Here is an 18,673-nt window from a genome sequence, read left to right on the forward strand (position 1 = left end):
TGCAGATCAATCCTGTGACTATAGTCATCTGTACAGCTTAGCTACTCATCAATTGCCAGCTAGACTCAGTGCTGACTCTTAACTGATTCAGAAAGGTGGCATGTTTAAAACCCACTCCAGTATTCGAGTATATAATCTAACAGAACAAGGGAGTATGACATTGAAGGCAATCTGTTCGGAGATATTAAGCCAAAGTCCATGGTGCCTGTTGAGGTGGATATTAAAAATCCCACAGCACTACTCAGGAGGATGGAATTCAACACAAAGACAGAATACCTGATCATGTTTTTGCATTTGCAGCTTATTGCATGAATAGACTAGCAGGTTACTACATTTCAAAAAGTTATTTTGCTGTGAAATAAGGTGTATGACAGACTATGAATGCAAATGTTATGTATAAAGAATTAATTCATACACTGGACTTGACAGTTGATTTTCCATTTATTGCTCAGTAAGTAGCATCAATTTACTGCATCCCAGATCAAGCAAAGCTAAAAACTTGTTACATCCTGAGGTGGTAACCAAAAATTATACAATACTGAAAAAACAGGTTACTCAATATTAAATTAGCAGCAGGTATATTTGGCCCATTCCTGAATCTGGATTATGGTGAAAAATCCTGTATCACTTGCAAAACCAAACAATTGAGACCACAAATCAAAATCACCATCACTAGTGACTAAGGCATTAGGTTAAGTGAAGGATCATGCATGACAATTAAGAATTTAGTGCAAGACTAGGTTAGTTAGTATTCCACTCAATCCACCCAAAAAACTGGGAAAGATTGCACAGAAAGTAAACTATAAAAGACAGCAAAAAAGATAGCATCATTCAGAAGGGACTGGTTACACAGATTGGTAGCCAGTCCGGCTCTTTCTTCGCCCAATTACATAAGATATAATGACAAGAATTATTAATAGGCCCAGTGCAGCTCCAACAGCGATTGGCACCAGAAAACCCAGGTCAGAATCAGCAAGACATTCTTCAGCTGTGACAAAGAAGTTGAAAGGTTAGTCGAAAGTTGTGTTGAGACATGCAGAAGCTCAAAAACAAACATTCACACACAAAATTTCAAGTTGAAAATGTAGCATTGCCTACTCACAGAAGTAGCACCATAGGTTTCAGGAAAACTATTGCATTAGGAAGCTTTTCAAAAAAGGATCACTATGCTATTAAATAATTTGAGGGTATGATCACTGACAAGACTAAGCACCCATCTACAGTACTTTGTTTCATTTTTTGTTGCAAGATAAACTTCAGATTGTATCCATAGAAACTAACTGCAAAAGGGCTTTAATATACAATTAGCTTATAAAAATCAGTAGGTCCCTGTTGAAATGTAGCTATATCTACAAATTAGAAACAAGATCAAAGATATTGCATACTTGGCAGGGGGGTGGGGAGGGGGAAGAGGAGACACACATACACAATGGTCCAGAAGAGCAGTGATGCACTTAAGGAAATTCACATGTAATTGATTTACATGAATTCACAGCACAGAAACAGGCTATTTAGCACAACTGCTCTATGCCAGTGTTTATGCTTTGCAGGAACCTCCTCCCACCCAACTTTATCTAATCCTAACATCCTTTTATTCCATTCTCCCTCATGCATTTAAGGGAAATGCTAGATAAGTACATCTATGCTATTTACTTCAACCATTCCATGTGGTAGCAGGTTCCACATTCTAACCACTCTAGGTAAAGTTCCTCCTGAATTCTTTATTGGATTTATTTGTGACTCTTATATTTATGGCCTAGTTGTAAGTCTCTCCACAAGTGGAAACATCTATCTACCCTGTTAAATCCCTCCATAATTTTAAAGAGACTATTGGGTCACCTCTCAGCCTTCTCTTCTGGACAGAAAAAGCCACTGCCTGTTCAGCCTTTCCTGATAGAAACCATAACTGAATATCTACGTAAATCTGTTTTGCACCTTCTCCAGTGCCTCTATCCTTTTTGTAAAGTGGAGACCAGAACTTTGCACAGTACTCTATCCTGAGTGCAGCCTCCTTCAGTCCACATCACTATTAGAGAAGGAGATCATCACTTTAAATGTAGTCATTAATTCCTAGCCAAAGCAATGCATTGATTAGGTACCTCCAGCCTTGCTAGACCAACAGCCTGTTAACTATATATAGTTACTGTTTTAGTTAACAAATGTGATTATTTTCAATCACTATGCAAATTTCCTCAATTGTTGCACTACTTGAGATGTTGACTGAAACCTCATTTACATACCCCACCCACAAGACCAGCAAGTTTCATTGATTTACATAATGTGCTGGCATAGAATCAAAAATTTAGTGACTTTGCTATGCTTATCAGATTGGAGTTTGACAATTTATTAATGAATATTTCAGGACTTGCGCTGTACTTAACCAGGATAGTCAGTCAATGAATTCAAAATGTCACCCTGCTCTCCTGTCCCCCTCCCCATGTGTTCAGGAGGACAAAGTAGCTAATGACCTTTACAATGGTCATAACCCTGTTCTGCATGAGAAGCAGAGGCAAGAGGCTCACTGAGGCACCATGGCAGAAGGAATCAGCCCACCTGCCATTACCCCTGCATTTGTGCTCATTTTACACTGGTTTGAACATTTATGTAGGCAAGAGCTCCACTGGAAATTTGGCACAGTTCCCATTGGCAAGATTAGCACAAATTTTGGTGCAACTTCTGCATAAGTGCAATCCAGGAAATTCAGGGCCAATATGTTCAAAGATATTACCAGAATTGGCATGCAGAGCAGTAAACGAATGCCAAACTATGTTGCTAAGTAATTTGAAGTCAGGGCATTGGTGAATTATATTCATTAACTCAAGCACTATATCCATTTGACATCAAGTCACAAAACATTCATACCATGAAGACATTGCAGGAGAGAAACATTAAAGTGGGTGTTAGTGTAGGATTGTGTTTTGTCAGAAGACAAGAAACTTAGCCATAGGTTCAAACTGGTGATAATGGGGAAGAGGAACTTAAAGATTCTCTCGATGGAAAAGCTAAAATGGGACAGTCTTGCTTGTCTATTCATCTTATGTATGACCTAACCAAAGCTGCCAGAATGAATGCCAGCAGCTGTTGTAACTTAACCAGGTTTGCATGTATTAGCTTGCATTGAGGATGAATATTGTATTGACAGCATTCACTATCCTATAAACACTTAGGTGTAAAGAAAAACTAAAATCAAAGTTAATTGTAAAACTGAGATACAGGTAACTGGTATAAACTTATGCTAGCTCAAAGTAACTTAGAATAAGCTAAACTTTGATACACTTATTGCCACTTCAGTCTGTCTTAAGCATGGAATGAGTTCTAGATTAATGGTCAAAATTTGACTGGCAACTGTGCAAGTTAGCAAAGTACCTAACTCAATCCACACTTGTGGCAAATGAAATGCCTATACACATTTAACCCTCAAGATGTGATGGATTAAAATGCATAACCACATGCACAGCTGTGTTATTTCTCAAACAGGTGCAGTTTTGTGGAATCAGACAAACTTAAAATCAAGATGGTCAATATTTTCTCCTACTGCATCTAAATAGTTTAAAATTCCAAGAATCTGCTAATTCAGACTTAGAAACTAAATTCCCACTTGGCCATTTAAACTAATTTTAATTGAAGTGATTTCAAAATCTAGACACCAATTTATTTCACCCAGCCACTCCAAATGTGGGTAGTTCAACATTATACTTCAGACTGCATAATATTTAAACACAGGAACACAAGTTTATGTTATGAAGTTAGTTCACAGATCAGTGCACCAGTGCATTAAGATACTGACTCAAACTGAGAAAACTAGAATTAAGGATGAAGTAGGCTGCACATGGAGGTTTGCTAGTAGTAAATAGCAATGTGTCTCTAAAGCAACTTCAGTAACATTTATACTGTCCCTTCAAAATTGTTTCTACAAGCTTACATATTTTTCAGAGCATGTTAGTGATTTAAACTAGACCTCAAGTAAAATTTACATCCACTTTGAAATATGCATAATTTACAGTCTTATGTAAAGACTTAGACAAGCTGTTCTTTCAGTACACATTTCCAATTTATGAAAATTGTTTGCAACCTACTGTCACTGATTTTACATTAGCATGGGTGCACTGTGTAGCTATTGAGCACCATAGCTTAGCATTCCAAGCTGCAAATTTAGAACTGCTCATATCCATTACTGCGATTCTGCCTACGACCAATGATGTAGATCACCAGCACTATCAAAATCAGTGCTCCCAATGCTGCTCCGACTGCAATGGGTACGATGTAGTTCTCATTTGCTTTGCAGTCTTCAGCTGGATTTGAAGAAATTAGATAAAAGTTTGTAAAGTCAGTAATTCAAAAGTACAAGAGGGCAAAACCCAAAGACCCTTAAATTACAAAAAGGCACACCTCAAAAGCCCATATCCATTTGAAATTCAGCAACATAGCATGGTAAAATGCTGAATTCTGTATAAAGAAAAAAGCAGTATTGGAAAATTAAACTATGCCCAAGACCATTGAAAAAATTCTTTTTTTTTTCCTATTTCTGAAGCAATAGTTTTTAAAAAGCCAATTGATCCCAATGTTGGAAGTTTTAAATTGTGCAATTAATGTGGTAATAGATTGGAACACAGCATGACTGGGACCAATGCACTATAGAAAAAAAAATTGAACTTGGTCCAATACACTTGCACAATATTGGTAATCATCTCAAACTAAAGCAAGTTGAAATCTAGTCATACTGGGCATTAGTTAATTGGTGAAAAGGTCACCCAACCATTACTAAAATCTGACCACACTTAAATGCAAAAAGGCCAGTAGTTTCCCTGTTTGTGCAGTTCAGCAAGTGCTTTGAAATCAGTATTTCTTGATCATACCAGCAAAAGATCAACTTCAAGCAAGAATGCAAATTAGCAGATTTGAATGCAATTGATTTACTCAACTCATTTAGTACATGCAAAAGCCTGCAAATGCAGAGGAATCAATGTTGATTGCTGTAAAGTCATTTGTTTAACATTGAATTTTGTCCAAGTTTATACATTTGAGCTTTGCATTTAAAATTTGGAAACAGCTACACAAGTCTACCAAAAAATGCTAATATAAGCTAGTACAATACCCAGCCTGCAACCACATTTTACTTACATCAAAGCCTACACTGGCAACCAACTGCTCAATTCCTTGAAGAATCTGAACCCATACTTAAACATAGTATTTCATGTCAACAACTTCACTTACAATTACTACCTCAAATCCCTAGTGTTAACTAGAACTAAAGTTAATCCCTCAATTTAAACTAAAGCAATTTTTATTCTACCATTTTAAGTTTGGATTCTGCCAGATACTTGAGCCAGGTCCCAGTAATTACATTTCTAAATCTGGTTCCTCAGAATTATACAAAATGGTCTAGAAATTTGCTATTTGGATAAGGAGCTAGATTTAGCAGAAACCAGCTCAGACATCTAAACCTCCACCAGTATTAAAAAAGTTGCCTACAGATGAGTGAGGCAGCTAAAAGTTGAATTATTCTCAGCTTTATAAAGTTACATGTGTAGTTCAGCTTATTCAGTAAATTTGGTGGTTGCAGATTTATAAGCTACATAATTGAATAAGCATGCAAAAAAATTCTTGAAGCACTATCCAAGTTTCAGATAGTAGATCTAAATTAGGTTGAGGTGCAGATTAGCTATATGCTCTTTCAATTAAAATGAAAGGGGAAGGATGGTGCTGCAAGTACTGAAGCTTTGGCCATTGGACAAAGCTTCTAAAACTACCTGGGACATTTCAATTTGTAGGAACATTGTGCTTGTGACTTCACAAATCCAAGTCCCACCATAGGTGAAGAACTAGGGTGCCACACACACTTCAGTGAGATTAAAATCTGGAGATCTAATGTGCAAACTAGATTACAGATATGCTATTGTAGTGATTGCATTACTGGATTAGCAATCCAGAGGCATGGAATAATTGAGAATGCCAGTTCAAATCCCACAATGACAGTTTGAAATCAGTTTTAAAAAACTGGATATAAAAAGCTAGTATCAGTCCCAAAATGTGGTTGACAAGCCATTCAGTTGTACTAAATGCCAGCAATACCAACATACTGAGAATAAAAAAAGTTCTCAACCACTAGGCTGAGAAATGGGGAAAAAAGTGTTACTCCCTTTTCAGTTATGCCTTAATGCTCTGGCTCTAGGCAGTGTTGTTTCCTACTAAGTGTAACATGTGCAGAGCTTTCACATTCCTAAACCTCAAATAAATGCTACATGAGCTTACAGGAAGATTCTTTATTATAAAGCCAAGTTTGAGTTAAACTTTACATACAATGAGCCACAGGAATAAAGAAACCTGGTAAAATTTGTCCATGTAAGCTATAATTTCCAGGCAATAAAAGCCAAAGTTTTCAAAATTTCACAAAAGTCTAGAGTGCAGTGTACAAAACTCCAGATCCCCAAATTAGAAAAAAAGTCAGTGGTCAACATTAGACAACATTTGCACATGCTAATTAGAACAGACATTACAAAGTTTAGGAAGTTCTCTCTACAATCCAAGGCACCCAACTAAAAGCTTTCCCTATACAACACATTTTTGCTAAAGACCAAACTTTTATATACACTCAAACCATTATTAACATTTATACATTTTCCACATTACATCCAAACTACATGAGACCCCATTGTATAATACATGTTCAGTTTTAGATTTTATATTCACTAAATTGGTAGAAATGTTGGTAGTAGAAGTGCTGGCAAACATTAGTGGTTCATTTGACTTAAAAATGTTGGTAACTGCCCCCTGGGAACCTAAGGTAAGCTTGTAGATTTTGAAGTCATTGCTAGAGGCACAGATCATTTCCTGGGAGCAATGCTATGAAGTAAAGACAAAATTTTAATATCTCAATGCCAGCAATACACTTCAACATTTCATCTCAGTGTGGGTGCAAGTTCACTAGCCCCAAGAGACTTGGCAAGAGCCTAGTGCAATTGAAGAGGAAGTTTAAGAGGCAAGGACTTACACCTACTAGTGAAGAGCAATCATTTGATCATGTCACTATGAATTTAGAGAATCAAAAGATTTAGAGTGTTTGGTATCCAGCATAGCTTTTTCTTCTACCAATCACATAAGCAATCACAACAATCACAATCAAGCCAGCCAGAGCTGCACCAACTACAATAGGGATAAGAATGCTGTCATCATCCAGTGAACACTCTTCAGCTGTGGACAAAAAAATAGTATCAGATGAATTACCAGTTATTGCTCAAGTAGGATAGCCATATATACACACACATTCCAAATAAAGCAGTGTAGCTCTTGTTTTTCTGAAGGTGTTGATTTGCTGCTGGGATGTGTCTCTGGGCACCAAGTACCCTCCTGTACCTTACTCAAGTCACTATTGTGCAAACAATTGACATGGCACGAGTTATGTACCATCTGCAACCAAAATTTACTTTCAGCAGGGGGTGGGGTAAACAGCTTAGTGCATCCTTTGCAGATTTTTGTCTAGACCAGGAACACCAATGAAAGCTGTAGTCTTACTGCTGAGTTCAACTAATCCAGGAATCAAACTTTGAACTTGTGACTCAACTACTCACTGCCATGGGGATCCCAATTGTTGTGCACTTGCTTGTGACAACCAAAGCAACCCAAGAATATCAATGTCATAATGGGGGTGGAGAGCAGTTAAAGGGAAGAAAAAAAGGCCAACTTTGTTATTATATTACACTTGTTAAGACCAGTTAGGTTGACAATTAAGGATCCATCCCAGTTAGATCAGGAAAGTCAACATGTTTAAAATGAAATTTGATAATTAACAACCAGTTTAACAGCAGCATTCATACAGAACAAAAATCAGATCAAAAGTAAAAAGATAGTACCATCTAGTGATACAGACTAGTGTCAGTGACATCTGCAGTTAGCATACTCCTATTAAAAATCAAAATTTACCTCTAGAGAAAGTTCCAGTCTTGAGCTCAAATGGTTGGACCCATACATTAAAAGCATTAACAACCAATTGGTCAGTCACCATTAGCCTCTGCTCCTTGTGGCACATGTATGAACTTCCAACAGATGCCTGCCAGTACCTCAGATTGTTATTGCTGCTGTTAAGTGCAATTGCTGACAAGGAAAAAAAAAAATTAGCCAAGTCCATTCCTAAACCAATTCACAGAACAAAATCTTTACTATAAAAGTGATTTTTACTCAAGGGACATTTGAGCTGGGACACTCAATTTTAGGTGTGTTGAGGACTTCCAGGCAATATTTGCAGGTTACAAACTGCTCAGACTCTTCAACCTCTGGATAATTACTATATTGTGCAACTTTCCTTATTTCACATGATAATTTTGTACAGTTGTGCTGTGCACACCCACAAGAAATTGGAAGGGAACTCCATGAAATGCTAAAGGGTCCTAAAGTAGTTTGAAACAGCAAGATTTAGATCAGTGAACATACTACTAAATTGGACCAAAGGCTATCAGATCAAACTTTCCATAATTTAGATAGCTATGCCAGAGTCAAATAAAGTTGTTTGGGATCAGGTGGAAATTGTATTCAAATGGATTACAACTAATGTTTTTGGAATGGTTGGGCAGGGGGGGGTAGTGGAGGAGGGGGAAAAAAGGATCCACTGCTCCCTCCTTTCAAAGTACATGGTCTTACTAGGTAAGGAACAGTTTCTGCATTCAACCCTAAAAAGAGCAAAGGGGAACAATTCAACTGTAGCAGAGAAAAAAATTGAATACTAGCCAAACGCAGAAGAACTATTCAGATAGCACAGTAGACTTTGCCCAAGTGTCATTTACTATCTCAACAAGAGAAACACTGACTCAACAAGTTAGTGCAGGTTGTTAACACCATGGCAGCTGTTCCACAAAGACATGGCTGAGCAATTTGACTTCGATTTACATTGAGGATCAGAAATGGTTTAAAAGCAGTTTTTTTTTGTCCTGGACTAACTGGTATTACATGGATGCCAATTCACCTCAGTCCTCTTTCCCACCATGAAAAGATACACTTTAATAGGGGGAAGCACAGTAAGATCAGCTAACAAAAAACAATCTTACCTACAGCTACTGCAATAGCCAATACTTACTTGAACCATTTATAACAATGCTTATGTTAGCTTTCACCCCCTTCAAGAAGAACTTTGATTGTTCCTGCAATTAAACATCACAGATATATGAGGTGATAAGAACAGGCATGCAGCTTTATTCTGGCACAGGGCTCAATAAAATGTTATCAAATCTTAAGCCTGCCAAACTTCCTTAATGACTAGAAAACTTGAGCCACAGACCAAGGTACCAGACTTCAATCTGAAGTCTGTCCCCAATACAGCCCAACCGTTATGGGCATTAATGGGTCAACACCCCTGGGATTAGGCGGCTGGTCAGGGTTCCTGTTCCTAATCAAGTTTGCTAAACAAAGTACATATACATGAACGGGAATAGAATAAGCTGTAATGCCTTCTCCATGGTCAATAGCCAACTCACCAAGGTTCATGGATATTTGCTAACACCCATTTTCGACATTAGTGTGGATGCAGGAATATACCACTGAAGTCAAAACTAAAGGAATTCTACAACCCTCTGCTCCCTCCAAACTTTCCCAGTCTTTTGGGAAATCACTACTTCATTGTTTACCTTATCCTACTCTTTCAAATCTTGCCTACATCCTGAACACAAACCTGGCTCAAAGTTTGCCCATCTCAACCACATTAGTTGGACAGCATTTTCTTTAGGGAAATATCTAGATTCAAAGTTCCATCCACATATCCCACAGTGGAAACAGCCCATTTAAGACATCAGGAGCCAAACTGTTCTTAGTGAAATTAAATGCTGCAATGGAACTAAAAATCCAGTACTTACCACAATGAAACGAAACTGAATAGTTGTGTCAATATCTTCTAGTATAAGGGTTGCCTCTTCATCCCCACAGTGTCCACTTGCATTAGAATTGGAATCAATATTAATCACACGTGTCTGGGGGCGGGGGGAAAGAAAGTAGTTAGGTTTGTAATGCAAAAAGGAAATAAACAATGTAGGAAAAAAAGAAATACCTGGTTATCATCTGTATAGGTAAGATTTAGCTGCAGTCCCATATTGGCAAGGAGACAAGGATCACTTCCATTTTTAAGTGTGTAGTTGCCCACTGCTGGTGGAGGTTTAGTTGGGGTCACAGTTGGGGTCAAGGTTGAGGTTGTCTGTGTTGTAATAGGTGCTACTGTGGTAGACATATCTGCCTTACAGAAGGATTCTGGGAAGAAAGAATATGTCAGTTTTCTCCCATTGCTTGAAATTTCAACACCCAGGATCATTCATTAGCCAACAGTTGCTAGTACTTGGCCCAAGCAGCTTTCCTTGAGCCACAACATTGTCCAGTTACACACAGCTACCATTTACAGGAAAGATTTACCATTGCAGGAGGATGCTTTTGTTCCTAGCCAGTGATGCCCACATCCCATGAATGAATTTAAAAAAACTTAAGTGATTACATTCACTGAAATTTAACTGAACACTGTCTTTACATTTGTCATTGTAGGTCTATTTGAAACAAGCAATAAATCTGATGTATATTTAACATCCATCTCAGCTGGAGGAGGAGGAGGCAGCAGCTAATATGATACTGGATTAAGATAAATGAGACACTATTAGCTAGAGTGGCCAGACTTCAGAATGCATGGATTTAGAACCAGGGTGCAAGGGGGAGAACACAAGTTTTGGCCAAAAATAGTTTTAGTTTAGTTCTGTGGCTGTAGACCTTGGTCTTCTGGCCAAGGCAGGTTTTTTTGGGGGGGCATCTGCAATCCAGAAGCTGTTAATTATATTGTAGTTGACTCAAATGGATTCAATGCATTGCTAGAGTTTCCAGCAGAAATTGTTGTTTCATGTACTGAGACAACTTATCCATTTTACCTTAGCAAGGCTTTCCCTGTAAAGCTTGGCTAGAGGTCAAGAGCCATTATAAACATTTAGGATCTGAACTCAAATCTAGCATGTCAGTATAACCTAGCTTGGAGGTATTCAGTGGAATAGTCAAACAATGAAGACATTTAATGGAGTATTTTCTTACCATTTTTGCTAATTGTTCCATTCTCCACAAAGGCTTGAATGCTAACATTCCAGAGAACCATGGCAACTGCTTCACTTTCAATAGCTTTAGCACTTCTACATGTGTAGATTGTGTTAAGGGGTACAGACTCCATTAGAGAATTCACAGCCACACGTTTTACACCTACAAGTAAAAAAGGTGTAACAAACTGTTTAACACCAAGTGAAATGCCAGTAACAAAGTACATTAGAAGTTGAGGTAAAAGAATTAAAACTTAAGGGCAAAAACTCATGCCAAGTAGTGCCTTAAAATAGCACATCGTTCACCTGAGGAAGGAGGAAGCCTCCGAAAGCTTGTGAATTTAAAATAAAATTGCTGGACTATAACTTGGTGTTGTAAAATTGTTTACAATTAAAATAGCATGTCAGGTATAAGCCTATGTGTATCCTACTTTCAGTATTACAGCTGCTCTCAGCTTGCCAACATTTCTAGTGGAGCTGCATCAGGAATCCAACCCAGAGGGGAACAAACCCAAGAACTGACAAATAGTGCCACTACTTGGTGGACCCTTCCATATGGAGGAATAAACGCTACATTAAAAGAACCATCTGCTTGTAGCAAAGCTTCTAGTCAGAAATTTAGCATCTGGAGACCCAATGCCAGAGTGGTAATTGAGAAGTCACATGCTGAGTTAGGCTTCTATTTCATAAAACTAAGTTACAGAGTTAAGTATAGTTCAAGTACAAAACAGAATGCATCAATGTTAAGCAGAGAAATGGTAGTAAGGAATAGTACAACCAATCAGGGAGCACATTGCTATACAAACATAATATGCCCTAATTAGATAACATGGATTAAAGTTTTAAACAAATAGGTGCACATGATTACTAGATTATGCAACATTAATGCTGGGTCATAGTACTTTACTGTCCCACAACTTGCCCCACAGAGTAAATGCAAGCATTCCTTCTGGGATACAGTGTCAGGCACTAGACACCCTCAACTTCACAGCCAGCAGACTGAACAGGAAGTAAACCCCCAATAGATTTTTCACTAATCCAAGGGAATCAATAACCAATGTAGCACCATTGCCAGCTCAGCTAAAACCATCTAGCTCAATGAGAACTTTTGTACTGGATGGCTCAGTTACACATTGCTGAATATGCTCCCCTGGTCAGCTGGTTAAGGTAACACACAGCTGAGTGTCATTGCCATTACAATATCTTATTCAATCTACTCCATACAATAGGATAATAAAGTCATACTTGTGTTTTTTGCTCCAGGGAACAGCTTTGCATCACTGGTGTTATAAGTGAAAGTAAGTACATCGCCACTAAATATTCCAGCTGAATGAGAGAAGTTTAAGCTCAAGGAGTGACCAGTTCCAAAGCCCATTTTCAACAACGGAGCTGAATTGTTATCACCACATATGCTTCCATTGGAGGACAATGAATTAGGCAACTGAAATGTTGCATTTTCCTGAATAAAAAGTAGAGAAATCAGTAGAAAATTAAACTGCTAGCTAGGTTGGTGTACTGACATGTTGCAAAATAGGTGCCCACAATGACTATGCATGTTGGACATGTGCAAAAAAGTCACAAGGCATATTTTCCACCCCTTCCCAATGCATACATTGGCCAAAACAATCCACCATAATCAGGGAATACCACAGGCTAGGTAAAAATAATGTATCTTCAACTGCAAGTTCATTAAAAATGACTTTGGAATTCAATACTTGAGGTAAGTGGTTGATCTTGACCAGGGGATAGATCAGTAATTTTCACCTCTCTACACCAGTCAGATCTAACTGAAGCAAAGCCACTAACCTAGCTCACCATTCTAAAAAACATAGCTCAGGTGGTAAATGTACATAGTATGATTCTAAACAAGGTTCAAAGATACCAGGTACCTCCTTGCTTTTAGGGATTATGGAACCAAGATGCAGATCAGCCGTGTTCTAATGAATGGTAGAACAGGCTAAGGATTGAATGGCATACTCCTGTTCCTTTCCAACATCCCAATCTCAGCTCAGACATTGTCTAGTCCAGTCAGCCTTACAGACAGATTGGAGCTCCTGTTGAAATTTCTGGTTTGAGCTACAATCAGCTGGAGTGGTTCACTCTAGTGAAAGTAACATACAGCCAGCCACTTCAAAGTACAACAGGCTTGCTGTTGCCCACACTATACCTGCCACTTTTAATACTTTATCCCTGCATCTACAACTCAACTAAAGGCAAGGGGGAAAAAAAAGGGATGTTCTTTCTATAGATGGAAGCTGGCAGGACTAGCTAAAGTACTTGATCACTGCCATTTGCAGAAAAAAATCCAGGCCCAGACATATCCAAGATTCACAAGTTTAAATACCAAACATTCAAATGTTGAGGATCATTTAAGACAGACAGTTTCATGTCCCTGCCCATAGGTGCCCCTCCACCTCTAAAATCCTTATCCACACTTGCCACCTCTTTCTCCTCTTCACCAGCCTCCCCATGCTCCATGAACTCCAACGGGGTACTTAGGGTGGGTCCCCTACACACAAAGGGCACCCTTGCTCAAGACCACTTACAATGGGTGCATAATGATATGTCTAGATCACAGCTACTGCCATTAAGCAATGCACTATTCTAAAACCTTCCTTAGTTTCATACATGCAGTTTTGCCAAATTATCCATTTCTTGTGTTGGTTAAAAGGCCTGATGTCAGTAATCAACTCAACTGCTTAATCTTCCCTGGCAGGCAGAATAGGGGGTAGCCTGCTTCCATACTGTGCACTTGGGTAGCTATTCAGGCTGATCTAGAGCCTAGTTTCCTTCTGCTTGGTCTCCACTTAGCACCTTTGATGACATGGCTACATTTAGATAGTGAGGAAAACATGCATTTCCCCACAGGAAATATGCAATTGCTTTATTAACAATCACACTGCATGCACTATGATACCCAGTTGCAAGTAAAGGTATGCTTCCCTGGTTGCCCCTCTCAAGGTGAGAACTTTGGTTTCAGGGCACAATATTCTCAAGTGGCCACTGAGTGCCAGTCTCAAATGATTTTGACTGGAGGCCACTCCAACAGAGCCTGATGCTGTCCCCTAATCAAACTTAACAGGGATCTTGGGATAGCAATCAGGAGCCAAAACCCTCACCAAATTTCTCCTCCCTAACCCAGGGCACCAAAACCAATTGTAGCAACTCATACACCAGCTGAACCTGCACAGAGATTGAGCCTGTGAACTTCCTGGTCTGCATGGCTCTGCCACTTACAGCTTTAATGAAATGAGTAAATTAATTGCATTACCTACCATTGTCCCATTGCCTTCATAATGGACGGTGAAGTTGACAGACAATACAGCATATATGCAGGTTTTATTATCCTTGCCATGGACTTCAACCTCCACTGCTTTAGACAGTGAAAACCCTGAAAGAAAAAAGTACTCAGATTTCACTTAGTTACCCTGGAACAGTCATTACACTTTAACCAATCTGCACAAGCTGAACTAGTGCATCATGGTTGGTTACAAGCTATGTATTTTGCATTGCAGCACGGCACTTGCAGCACGGCACTTGTGCCAAAAGTCCATCTGCAATAGGATCATTTGTTGCCAGTGGTCAGGTTTGGACACCTAAATTACAATAGTAAAGTAAATAGCTACAATAGCATTCAAGGCAAACTGCATCAAGGCTTGGCTCCATTTATAATGGCAATGCTGTTCATGTGGACTGACATCCCCACCACAGCAATGATCAGACCACTTCAAAAAAAGTAACACATTTCATAACGTATTTGTGGACGTGTTAAAGCTGCAGGACCAGCAATCCTCAGCCTTTTGATTCCACCCCTAGATGCCATATGAATCCCAAGCCCAATAGACCCACTGGACACAAATGGATTTCTGTGAGTTTACTTTCTTTTTCTTGGTACTGGCATATCAAATCTGAGCCTGTGCTCAAGTGTAAAATGTCAGTTGTTAAAAGTTTACTACATGGATGTTACTTAGTCTAGTCCAATCTTGAACTGTTACATAGATTAGCTTTCACTATCCCTTGTGTGAAAAGCAGAGTTGAAGTGTCTGACCTACCATATCAGACTAGAAAATCCCTGTGGGAAGTCATGGGTGCAAGCTCAGATACCACACCACTGAATAGCAAAGCAATGCCTAGAGACAATTCATTTCATTTGTCACTAGGTTACTTATTGTATAAGGCTGCAATATGTAGTCCAGTTTTTCCAAATGACTGAGGACATAGTTAAGCCTTTGGGAACTTTCCCCCCCAAATCTTCCAATTAAAGATAAGCTAGGAACACTATCAAAATTGCTTAAAATCTTGGAAGAAAAATGACCAAAAACTAAGGATATTTTACACAATGGAATGAGTACCCAATTTCATTTTAACAAGGCAAGAGCACCATACTGAAAAATATACCAAAAGCTCATGATCAAATACAATTGCAGTAGACAAAAATAAAAGCCCACTTACTGAAAGGATCCCAGGATCTGTTTTCCTAAACAAGGTGGGAGTGCCACCCTTGATCAGAAGCTCAAGTAGTCAAGCCTTTATTTTATGGTAACAAAAGCAAATAACTTCCTCCTCACATTCAAGTCCACAAAAGCAGCCTCCATCAAAGTTAAATGTCTACTGCCCTACTTCACTGGGAAGATGAAGCAAACAACTATTATTCAGGAAATAGAAACTAGCATATTAAAACCACTGCTCTACTTGTTGATCTGACTGTTAGATGCACCCATAAATGTACAAACAGCCTTTTTATAACCACATCAGTGATCACCCACTAAAACAATTATAACCCAAGTCAGCGAAAGCAAGGCTTGGACTTCAGCTTCCTATTTGCCAGGCATAATGAGCTTATAACACTCATGTTTCTGACATGTGATCTACATGAATAATCCTACTGGTGGGAGACTTGCATGCATTACTGGGTTAAGGTACACCCTTTACATTAAATGAGTTAGTTAAGATGTCAGATTAGAGATTACAGTTCTGGAAAGGTATGTCATGTGCTACTTTAAGAACCACACACTGCAGTCACTGGCTTTTAAGACTTGGACAAAAATACAATGCAAACTACAAGTGGATAAAATCATCAAGGGAAACCATACAGAAAATAGAAACACCTTAGTGTCATTATCAAAGCAAAATATTACAGCAACTCTTGCCTAGAAATAACTGGTTGATCACCAAAGCAACTAAACACTTGGACTTCAATACTATCATCCACTACATACAACTAGACTTCAGTTATAAAAACTGAAATCCTAGAGGCAGATAAAGTCAAGAACTTAAAACCAGGTATTAAAATGTATTTGAAACTGCATCTCCAACAGTTGCAAGTCGCTAATATTCACAAACACCGACAAGCTGTTGACCACAAAGATTTCAGCTGCGCTCAATGGTGGAGCTTGTGAAATTTGCACACTGCTACCTCCAAAAAGCAAGTATAGCTTCTTCCCTCCAAAAGCAGCTTTACCTAGTGTATTGAGCTGCAGAACACTCAGGTGAAGTATTGGCCACACATGAATGTCGCTAAGGGGGAAGTAATAAATTGACAAAAAAGTAACAAGCACTAAAGCCTACAAGGGATACTTCAATATTTGAACATATATACTAAATAACCCCATTGAGTAAAGACACTACATTCACTACAAAGGCCAATCTGCAGATTCTTTTGGGGAGGCACAAGGAAAAGTAGAATTACTTCACTTTGTTCACTGCTCTCCTTTAGTCCTAAAGACAATGTCAGGATGAAATGAATTTGGTAAAATCATTAAGCACTCAATGCTTAACAGGAATGCACAATTGGAAATACTTGCTTTTATAGAGAAACAGAAAATGAGTCTTGCTAATGCAATAGCCAATATCTACAGCAGAAATTGAATAAATATTCAATTGAAGAACTATTAAAAAGGCTATTCAACATTGCAAACCATAAAACTACTTCAGAAAACTTGCCTGGTGCCACCACTTTTGAAGAGTCAAATCATTTCTAATTTTCCTCCTGAAGGTACAGGCTCATGTTTATGGTGCCATAAAACACCAGCAGACCTGTGCTATCTCATCCAAGAGCCATTTTGTACACAGTACAATAGCAAACAGGCCAAATTCAACATGAGGAAACAGCCAAACACCCTGCCCTAAGCAACGATCGACATGACACTTCCTAGCATAGGCCACTGGCTAGTGAGGAGCAGAAACAAACCCTAGCGTTCTGTAGTAATCAACTCAGGACACAGTTAAAGCATACCCCTCAGCTATAGACTGGTGTGTCTAATTTGAAGGGTGGATGACAAAAAGCTAAAGCACAGGTGGTATATCACTAAAATCACCAGCTAGAAGTATAGCTTTAAAAAATATTGCAAACACCAGGAAAAAAAACACGAACTTGAAAAACAAAAAAATGTTGGTAAATATATAGCAGATGAATTAGCATCTTAAATTGAAAACGAAAGCTGACTACGGATGGCCACTCAATACAAACTTGTTTTCCCCCCCCCCACCCCCTCACCTCAAATGAGTTGCTGTACTTTTCCACACTTCACATTTTGTCGCAGACACTAACGAGTTAAAAGTAAACGAGGAATTAGGCGAGATGTAGCTTGGCTTCACACCGCTGAGGCGGTACAATCAGGACACACTACGAGTCTAAGTACTGGAAATATCCTGCCGTACCCGGTAAGAGGAGGACGGTTAATGCGGCGGGTGCAAACCCGCAGCCATTCCCAGCATCTACCATCCCATTTACAGCATTATGGGTCTTTTAATCCCTTAAAACAACCAAAAACACCGAGAAAAATCGCGCGGCGTTTACCGCGTACCACCGGGCAACACCTTCGGGGGAAGAAAAACTCACTTCAACCCGCTCATGAAAAAAAAACTTCAGAGCTCAACTTGTCAGGCCTGTTCCACCTCAGGAACCAAGCGGACGGGCAATGTCCACCGCCACCGCGCTATCTCCTCGACTAGGCCGGGGAGCACTCCCAAAAGCTTGCTATCAAATTAACAGCCACATACGCACCGACAACGAGAAGAAGGACAACCCAGAGACCGCCAAAACGCTGCATGGCCTCAGACTGACAACAATACCGAGCGGAGAAGACCAATACCGCAGCTCGTCGATTCAATTAAAGCCGGACAGGCCCTCATGTGATCCGTGACCTCAACGACAACCCCGACAAATCAGCGCCAGGCACAGCGCACCTAATCAACCAATTAACTCGCCGTGTGACAGACTAGCCAATCAGCGGTGGATACGCCCGGGGCGCTGTGACCCGATTGACCAATAGGGAACAGGTGACGTCATCAGCATACCGGTCCGGGCCAATTACCGATGAGCCAATCATACCAGAGAATTCCCCCCGTTAACCAATCATATGAGGGTATCGCCAATAAACCAATCATGCCCTCCTCTGTTAAGCCAGGTATTTCCAACCAGCTGAGTAGGGACCGGGACTCCCAGCGAATGCCCCAGTATAGCAGCCGCTGAACCGGTTACCGAGCATATAAACAAGTCACAATTACCGGGACCCTTAATCAGTATTATGAAAACAAGAACAGTACTTTTTAAATCGTCACTAAAAAAAAAGGGGAGATATGTTTCCCTACCAGACTTTGGCATGTTTTGCACTCGTGCTGTCACCTGC

At 39.4% G+C, this 18,673-nt stretch overlaps 1 protein-coding gene across 2 annotated transcripts; it reads right to left on the minus strand.

Annotated features, from left to right (window-relative positions):
- Positions 1-1,187: 1,187 nt before the first annotated feature.
- lamp2 (lysosomal-associated membrane protein 2) lies at positions 1,188-18,192 on the minus strand. 2 transcript variants are annotated; one of them, XM_067997096.1, is made up of 9 exons: positions 18,049-18,192; positions 14,318-14,433; positions 12,288-12,501; positions 11,044-11,205; positions 10,031-10,227; positions 9,840-9,953; positions 9,068-9,131; positions 7,921-8,091; positions 1,188-4,292 (listed from the first exon to the last, which is right to left on the minus strand). In XM_067997096.1, exons 1-9 carry the CDS (start codon positions 18,092-18,094, stop codon positions 4,153-4,155), a joined length of 1,224 nt encoding a protein of 407 aa, XP_067853197.1. In that variant the 5' UTR covers positions 18,095-18,192; the 3' UTR covers positions 1,188-4,152. The 2 variants fall into 2 exon arrangements, with proteins under 2 accessions (XP_067853197.1, XP_067853196.1); XM_067997095.1 differs by lacking the exon at positions 1,188-4,292 and adding an exon at positions 6,249-7,191 and having other exon boundaries at positions 18,049-18,191.
- Between the last annotated feature and the right edge of the window lie 481 nt (positions 18,193-18,673).

Source organism: Heptranchias perlo, chromosome 15 (genome assembly GCF_035084215.1).
Source record: "Heptranchias perlo isolate sHepPer1 chromosome 15, sHepPer1.hap1, whole genome shotgun sequence".
NCBI classification, from domain to species: Eukaryota; Metazoa; Chordata; class Chondrichthyes; order Hexanchiformes; family Hexanchidae; genus Heptranchias; species Heptranchias perlo.

What these genes read in the sequence shown, in the direction of transcription:
- lamp2 (XM_067997096.1), bottom strand. Translation starts at nt 18,094, where the DNA reads ATGCAGCGTTTTGGCGGTCTCTGGGTTGTCCTTCTTCTCGTTGTCG. An exon ending in ATGAAGGCAATGGGACAATG is followed by an intron (nt 12,502 to 14,317) that starts GTAGGTAATGCA and finishes CTTTTTATTCAG; the next exon opens with GAAAATGCAACATTTCAGTT. An exon ending in GACTGGAACTTTCTCTAGAG is followed by an intron (nt 4,293 to 7,920) that starts GTAAATTTTGAT and finishes CTTCAAATCCAG; the next exon opens with CTGAAGACTGCAAAGCAAAT.